This window comes from Thamnophis elegans, chromosome 13 (assembly GCF_009769535.1).
Source record: "Thamnophis elegans isolate rThaEle1 chromosome 13, rThaEle1.pri, whole genome shotgun sequence".
Taxonomy (NCBI): domain Eukaryota; kingdom Metazoa; phylum Chordata; class Lepidosauria; order Squamata; family Colubridae; genus Thamnophis; species Thamnophis elegans.
The window spans coordinates 29,194,019-29,201,630 of record NC_045553.1 but is presented as its reverse complement, the minus strand read 5'-3'; the positions used below and the strand labels follow the sequence as shown (position 1 = coordinate 29,201,630).

General features: G+C 44.2%; 1 protein-coding gene across 1 annotated transcript; it reads left to right on the top strand.

The window, feature by feature from the left end:
• Positions 1-338: 338 nt before the first annotated feature.
• NEFL (neurofilament light) lies at positions 339-7,612 on the top strand. Its single transcript, XM_032229583.1, has 4 exons — positions 339-1,473; positions 4,125-4,249; positions 5,604-5,878; positions 7,052-7,612. Exons 1-4 carry the CDS (start codon positions 394-396, stop codon positions 7,210-7,212), a joined length of 1,641 nt encoding a protein of 546 aa, XP_032085474.1. The 5' UTR covers positions 339-393; the 3' UTR covers positions 7,213-7,612.

Here is a 7,612-nt window from a genome sequence, read left to right as displayed (position 1 = left end):
ACCCCGGATTGCCGCGGACTGGAAGCGCATCGTTGGTCCTCTAAAGAATAGTGAGGCTGGTCGAGGAATGGGTGGAGCTGCTTGATCTAGTGGAGCGGGGGTGACGTGGGGGAGGGAAGGAGAGGATATTCCAGGATCAGCGAAGGAGCCACCGCCCTGGCTAATGGCTCCTCCTCCCTTGCGCAGCGCCGCTGCCTTCTCGGCTCTTGGCCTGAGGGCTGGGGAGGGCTGGGGGGAATGGGGGGCGTCTCGGTTGCGTCAGAGGCTCCCGGGCGGTATAAATAGGGGCAGGCGGCAGTGCCCAGCCGCAGAGCGGTCTCCCTCGGCCAGGTGGCAGCTTCGCTTCCTCCCTCCTCCCCATCCCCGCCCATCAGGAACAACCGAGCCGCTGCCATGAGTACCTTCGGCTATGAGTCGTACTTCCCCTCCTACAAGCGGCGCTTCGTGGAGAGCACCCCGCGAGTGCATCTCTCCAGCGTCCGGAGCAGCGGCGGTGGAGGCGGCGGAGGCGGCGGCGGCTATGGAATGGCTCGCTCGACTTACTCCAGCCTCTCGGCGCCCGTCTCCTCCGTCTCGGTCCGGCGCAGCTACACCTCCTCCTCCTCGTCCTTGCTGCTGCCGCCCTCGGTGGAAAGCATGGACCTGACTCAAGTGGCGGCCATCAGCAACGACCTGAAAGCCATCCGCAGCCAGGAGAAAGCCCAGCTGCAGGACCTCAACGACCGCTTCGCCTGCTTCATCGAGCGCGTGCACGAGCTGGAGCAGCAGAACAAGGTGCTGGAGGCGGAGTTGATGGTGCTGCGGCAGAAGCACAGCGAGCCCTCCCGCTTCCGCTCCCTCTACGAGCAGGAGATCCGCGAGCTGCGCCTGGCTACCGAGGAGGCCAACCACGAGAAGCAGGCGCTGCAAGGCGAGCGTGAGAGCCTGGAGGAGACGCTGCGGGCCCTGCAGGCGCGCTACGAGGAAGAGGTGCTCAGCCGCGAGGATGCCGAGGGCCGCCTGCTGGAGGTGCGCAAAAGCGCCGACGAGGCGGCTCTGGCCCGCGCTGAGCTGGAGAAGCGCATCGACAGCCTGCTGGACGAGCTGGCTTTCCTCAAGAAGGTGCACGAGGAGGAGCTGGCCGAGCTGCAGGCCCAGATCCAGTACGCTCACCTCTCCGTCGAGATGGACGTCTCGGCCAAGCCCGACCTCTCCTCCGCCCTGCGCGACATCCGCTCCCAGTACGAGAAGCTGGCGGCGCGCAACATGCAGAACGCCGAGGAGTGGTTCCGCAGCCGCTTCACCGTCCTCACCGAGAGCGCCGCCAAGAACACCGACGCCGTTCGCGCCGCCAAGGACGAGGTCTCCGAGAGCCGTCGCCTCCTGAAGGCCAAGACCCTGGAGATTGAGGCCACCCGCGGCATGAACGAAGCCCTCGAGAAGCAGCTGCAGGAGCTGGAGGAGAAGCAGAACGCCGATCTCTCCGCCCTACAGGTGGGGCGGGTGGAGGGGGGACGCTCGGGGATGGAGGAGGCTGCTGCTGTCTCTCTATTCGCGGCCACCGGGTGGGGGGGTGGGGGGAGCTGTTGGCCGAGAGAAGCCGCGTCTCCGCGACTGACGCAGCCATTCCCGCTGCGCTTGGCGCCGCTCGGTTGCTCTCCAAAAGCCGACGGGTAGGGTGGGGGGATTCCTGAACTTCCCATCCACCTTCCTCCACCGTTGCTTTCAGATTTCCCCCCCCCCGTCAAAATTTGGGGAACCCCTGCAACCGAAAACGCGATTGACAGCTGCGTTTTGTTTCGCTCCCGCGACAGAACGCGCAGCTCTCAGTCCGCTTCGGTGTGTAACGGATGCAGCAAAAGAGAAAGCTTGGGGGAGGTACAAGGCTTGCTTTGATCCGATGTGCCCTTCGGTGTGGCTTCGGTTCTGCAGGCAGCTTCTTGCTCTGAGATTCCCCCCCCCCCAAAAAAAAAAAGGAATAAAGAATGGTAATCGTCCCATTGCAGCTTTCCATTTTTTTCCCCCTGACAAAAGGGGAAAAGGATGGAATCGTTGTGCAGGGACTTTTAGCGGTAACTCCAGGGAACTGTCCAAATGGAAGCGCTTGTCTTCTTCCTTAAGCCTCTCCTGAGGATGGGGGGATGCTATGGGATTCTCGGTGCTCTCTTGGTTTTTTCCCCCTTGCGGAAACTAGGTAACATTATCAGGGTGAATGCAAAAAAAAAATGAGAGCGCGAGAGAGAGAGAAAAAAAGAAAAGAAGAAGAAAGAAAGAAAGAAAGAAACCTCCCTTGCTGGTTAATAGGACACCCTTTTGAGTCCTGTCACAGATCACAAGCTAGTTAAAGTTGAGTGAAGTGCCCATATCTAATCTTAAAGTGGGGTGGGGGTGGAGGGGTTAAGGGGAGAAGATTTGTTGTGGCTTAGTTTTGAAATATTTTCAGCTTTCAATTCTTGAAAATGATTGTGTTTGTGCCGAAGAATTAATAGAGAGCAGATTTTCCAAAACCATTTCTGTGCTTTACTGCAGTGCTACGTTTTTAGAAACTGTTTAGTGCAGAGGTGGAATATAGCTGGACTCCTTATAATCTACTGGGCAGAAAAGATAAAAAGGAGTTTCACTACCCACACCCAATTAGGTGGCAATATTCACTATAGCTAAAATCCCTCTAAAACCTCCTGCTAGATCACTCCGAACTGAGAGTTAGTAAAACCAGAGAGAATATGTAGCAGGGTTGATTGTAGTAAAGCTATTTAGTTGCTTTAAAGTTATGCATATGAGGTCAAACTTGTTTGGTGGTTCCAATAGCTGTGTCACATCCTGCAAAAGCTGTTTTGTGACCTTTGAACGCAACAGACAACAACTGCAGCAGTTTCCATGCAGGCAATGGTGCAATGCACCAACATGCTCCAGAAGTCTCTGCCCACCTCTGCCACACCCAAATTAACATAGGAGCTGTCCAGCATCCAAGGTGCTGAAATGGATGGCTACTTGTTATTAGCCATGACAGCCATATATGCAGTAGCTGTATCCTTCTAAATGGAAAGGAAATTATTATGCGTGGGTTCAACAAAGCTATGTTCTGGAATAGTTATTTACCAATGACAACTGTATAAAATATTGACAGTTTGTGCCTTTTAATCTATGAAGATTAAGCTCAGTTATAAATCCCACTTCAACCGAAACACTTTTCCAATTAATTCTGATTAATATTAATTTACTAACAGCTCAAATTAGAATATGACGTAGCGGTATGTTTAGCAATACTCACATATGCTGAACTTTTAATAGCTAGTTTGTAGAACTTGCTAAGGTTCAAACATCAAACCAAAATTAACATTAATCAAAATCAGCGTATTTTTTAAGTATTACCATTAGGCCTCATATCTTATTTTCTAAGTATATTGTATGGATGCAATTATTAAGTAGAAGTACATTATCTTGAGATGGTCTGGTTATAGATAAATTTATTATAATCCTTCAGTATTATAAATACTGATGTGAAAAATTCCAATCGATTTGATAAATGGCACTTCTAAGTGGACATGTCTGGCCTTACCTCTGCCTGTCATCTTAAATAATTTATGAGTTTGAATTGAAGGTTAGCTCGATTCTTAACACAGGTATTTTAACAGTCCTGTTAAAGAAAATGATGATTTATAACTATGGATTGGATTCTGGCTTAAAATAGATCCATTACATTCATCGGTGCTTAAGTTAAGGAAGATTAACCTGTCTCATTGAATTTGGGAAAATTACTCTGAATATAGCTTAATTTGGGCATATGTTTTGTATATGAATAATTTGCAGCTCTCCTAGTTTGCCTACTATCTAAATTATTTATCATTTTTAACCTAAATACAATGAATCAAAATCCATGGATTTTGAGACATATACTTTGGTCTAAGGATCAGAGCCCTTAGGGAGCTTAAACAGCATAAAAGGTATTTTATTTTGCTTTAAATATATGCAATCTAGGAACAAAATCAGTAATACGGGAATGCGAGGTTTGGATATTCCAGATGAACCCTTCTGCTGAAGTGGAACTAAACTGTTCCTTATCATGGCAAAAAACAATAAAAATATTTGAGCTTTGCAGATCTAAGTGAGATTATACACTTAACTATTGATTTCCTCCCCAACAGGATACAGTTAATAAATTAGAAAATGAACTGAGAACCACAAAAAGTGAAATGGCTCGGTATCTGAAAGAATACCAGGATCTTCTGAATGTGAAAATGGCTCTGGATATCGAAATTGCAGCATATAGGTAACTCCTAAAGAAGGAAATGAGCTGAGAAGCACAAATTCATTTCATTTCACTTTGGGAAAACAAGTCTTTCCTACTGGCTTCATTAACTTGCTTCTGAATTCATCAATTTCTTGAGTTCCTAAGATGCCTTTAGTTGACCTTTAATTATCCTAGTTAAGCCAGTATGTACTGGGAGTGTAAGTTTTGTTTCCCAGTCTTTTTCTTCCCCAATAGTTTGAAAATAATTTATAAGTCTCATTCAAAGAAAACTTTTGATATGCTTATAGAGCCAAGGTGGCGCAGTGGTTAAATGCAGCACTGCAGGCTACTGCTAGAGCAGCAGGTCAGCGGTTCAAATCTCACCGGCTCAGGGTTGACTCAGCCTTCCATCCTTCCGAGGTGGGTAAAATGAGGACCCAGATTGTTGGGGGCAATATGCTGACTCTCTGTAAACCGCTTAGAGAGGCCTGAAAGGCCTATGAAGCGGTATATAAGTCTACTGCTATTGCTATTGCTATTATAGTGTGATGACAAGCTGTATAGCAGTGCATTGGACTATGCACAATATGGAATATGACATCAATGCTCAAGAGTGAACATATATATCAGTTTCAGGCTATAGGCATGGAAGATGTGAGAGGCAGTTTGCCTTGGTTTCATACTATCAGATGAATGCTGAGATATTATGCAATATAGTATGACAGAAATATAGTATATTGCAAATAGACTCCTACTCTCGCCAAGGAAATTTAAGATTATAGTATTACAGAAATTCCCAACAAGTTTCTTATTTGACTAGTGCCCCCATCAGAGGTCAGGCTAACTATGCATGAAACCAGGAAGATATAACTGCCAGCATTTCTCTTTGTACGCGGTTGATGCATAGATTTGATGCCTTTGAACTTTTTTCTGGCTCAGATAATTGGAGAAGAGGCTGCCTAACCCTTCAAGAGACACAAACAGAATGTTAATCTACACTACACTGTATTGAAAATGTCCCATTTCATTCCCAGAATCAGATTCTTCCATGTCTCTGGGAAAGAGGAATAAAAGACTATTCGAGGCTAAGAAATTATTCATATTTTGAGCTGAAATCTTAAGATATACTTTTAAATTATTGGTAAATAAGTTTCAAAGAAGTGAAGGGCCCTGTTACTTGGCTTTACTGTTAGTTAATTAATTATCGCGGCTGCTCTTTATTCTTACTTATGCAGTGGATGCTTTTATTGCTTTACCATCTTTTAAGCTATTTTAGAATTGTAAGCCATTCAGAGTTATTTGGTTGAGTTGGGTGGCTCTAGAAAATGAATGACTGATGAATGAAGGAATGCCGTAACAATGGCAGTGAAGAAGTGTGCCTTTTGTCTTCTAGAAAACTGCTGGAAGGCGAAGAGACTCGGCTCAGTTTCACAAGTGTGGGAAACATAAGCAGTGGCTACACGCAGAGTGCTCCAACCTTTGGAAGATCGGCCTACAGTGGTTTACAGAGCAGTTCCTACTTAATGTCAGCTCGTTCCTTCCCTGCCTATTATTCAAGCCATGTGCAAGAAGAACAGATAGATGTCGAGGAGACGATTGAGGCAACTAAAATGGAGGAGGCCAAAGAAACTCCCCCGTCAGAAAGAGAGGAAGAGGAGGAAGAAGAAGGTACTTTTGTGCAGAAAAAATATATATTCTGAAATTCATTGGCTTACATTCACACACCATACTTAAAGTAAATACTTGAAATCAAGAGAGCATACCGCTAGGGAATTTTACTCATTTATTTTACCATATCTACTCTAACTACACATATAGTGTAAACTTTTCCCAAACTTTGGGATGGAATGGATGATTCTTGAATTCAAGGTTTGGCATCATCTTTAAGATTGTAGTCTATCCCTGAATTCAGTGATAAATGCCTTAAGGCCATCATCTTTTTTTTTCTTTCACATTTTTATTTGATAAATCTCTCATCCATTGATTTAAAATAGAAGATGAGATAATCAAGCAAAATTGCCAAATGATTTGAAAATCTTTAAATTGGGTATTATAACTAGTAGTTTTATTTTTCCATTCAAAATGCATGTCAAGATTTATTGCGGAGATTGCTGTTGATTGGCATGCATGGTTCTGCTCATTTGACTAGAATTAACAACAAATGACAGTACTATCAATTATTGAAACTATGAGGATAAAAGGGGTTTTGTACCCTAAATAAACACCAAACATCACTTGGATTTGCATATTCTATTTTCTCCTTTGCTGAATACATATTTTTCTATCATGTGCTACCATTGCTTTGATCAATGAAAGCAAGCATTGAATTAGTCATTTTTTTAAAGAATTCTACTGCAGATCAAAGAAGTTTTATTTGTTGATATCTTGCCTTTTCCAAGTACAAATATCAATTGATAGCCAACATTTCTAACTTTGGATTCAAAGGTTCTTAAACAGTGTCTAGCCTATTGTAGGGTTAGCGGTGTAGGGTTTCCTGCCTAAGAAGAGGGTTGGACTAGAAGACCTTCAATGTCCCTTCAAACTATTCTATTCTATTCTATTCATCTCACCAGGACAAATCCTTTTCCATGTAATCTGTGCAGTTTAGAAGCTAGAAAGAATTCTGTGTTTTGCAGCCCAGTTTTAACTTAGTTTATGAACAAAATTGGTTTGAGCATGTTGATTTTTAAGAGATTCATAAACCTTTTTAATGATATTATATTGCATATATTTTCAATGGGTTTGCTCCTAGTTATTCTCCAGTTATTCTATAATGGCAACCAGGCCACATGCTGTCATCTTACATCTCAAACTTTGTGTTTTATCTCTCTTTTTATTTAGAAGCTAAGGAAGAAACCGAAGAGGGTGAGGAGGAAGGTGGAGAAGGTGAAGGAGAGGAAGGAGAAGAGGAAGAGGAAGCAGACGAGGGAGATAAAAAGGAAGAAGAAGATGAACAAGAAAAATCTAGTGGAGAAGAAACTCCAAAGCAGCAGAAGGATTGATCTGAATCAACTTGTGTGCTGGTTTCCCAGATAGCGAGCTAGAATTGCTACACCATGTATTTAAATTCCAAATATGTTCTTGTGTTTAAATGATTTAATTATTTATCCAACCTTTTTCTTTTTCCTGTTTTGATGCAAAGTAAACTGAATGCTTGCAGAGTGTCAGGCTGGCTTACCGCCAAACCATGCATGGTATATTCTTATGAGCCCCACATCAATGTGCAATTGGGCTGATTTCAAACCTTAATGTCTGAGGGGGAAAATAATAAATTAAGAGATATGGAATTTATTAGTGGGGTGGGGGAAAATACGTCTCAGGTTAGACTTGTTCTGGAAACCATGAATGGGAAAAACAATGAAATCTGTGCAATCAAGCTGATCAATAAAGATACAGAGCTGC

What these genes read in the sequence shown, in the direction of transcription:
- NEFL (XM_032229583.1), top strand. Translation starts at nt 394, where the DNA reads ATGAGTACCTTCGGCTATGAGTCGTACTTCCCCTCCTACAAGCGGCGC. An exon ending in CCGATCTCTCCGCCCTACAG is followed by an intron (nt 1,474 to 4,124) that starts GTGGGGCGGGTG and finishes CCTCCCCAACAG; the next exon opens with GATACAGTTAATAAATTAGA. An exon ending in ATCGAAATTGCAGCATATAG is followed by an intron (nt 4,250 to 5,603) that starts GTAACTCCTAAA and finishes TTTGTCTTCTAG; the next exon opens with AAAACTGCTGGAAGGCGAAG.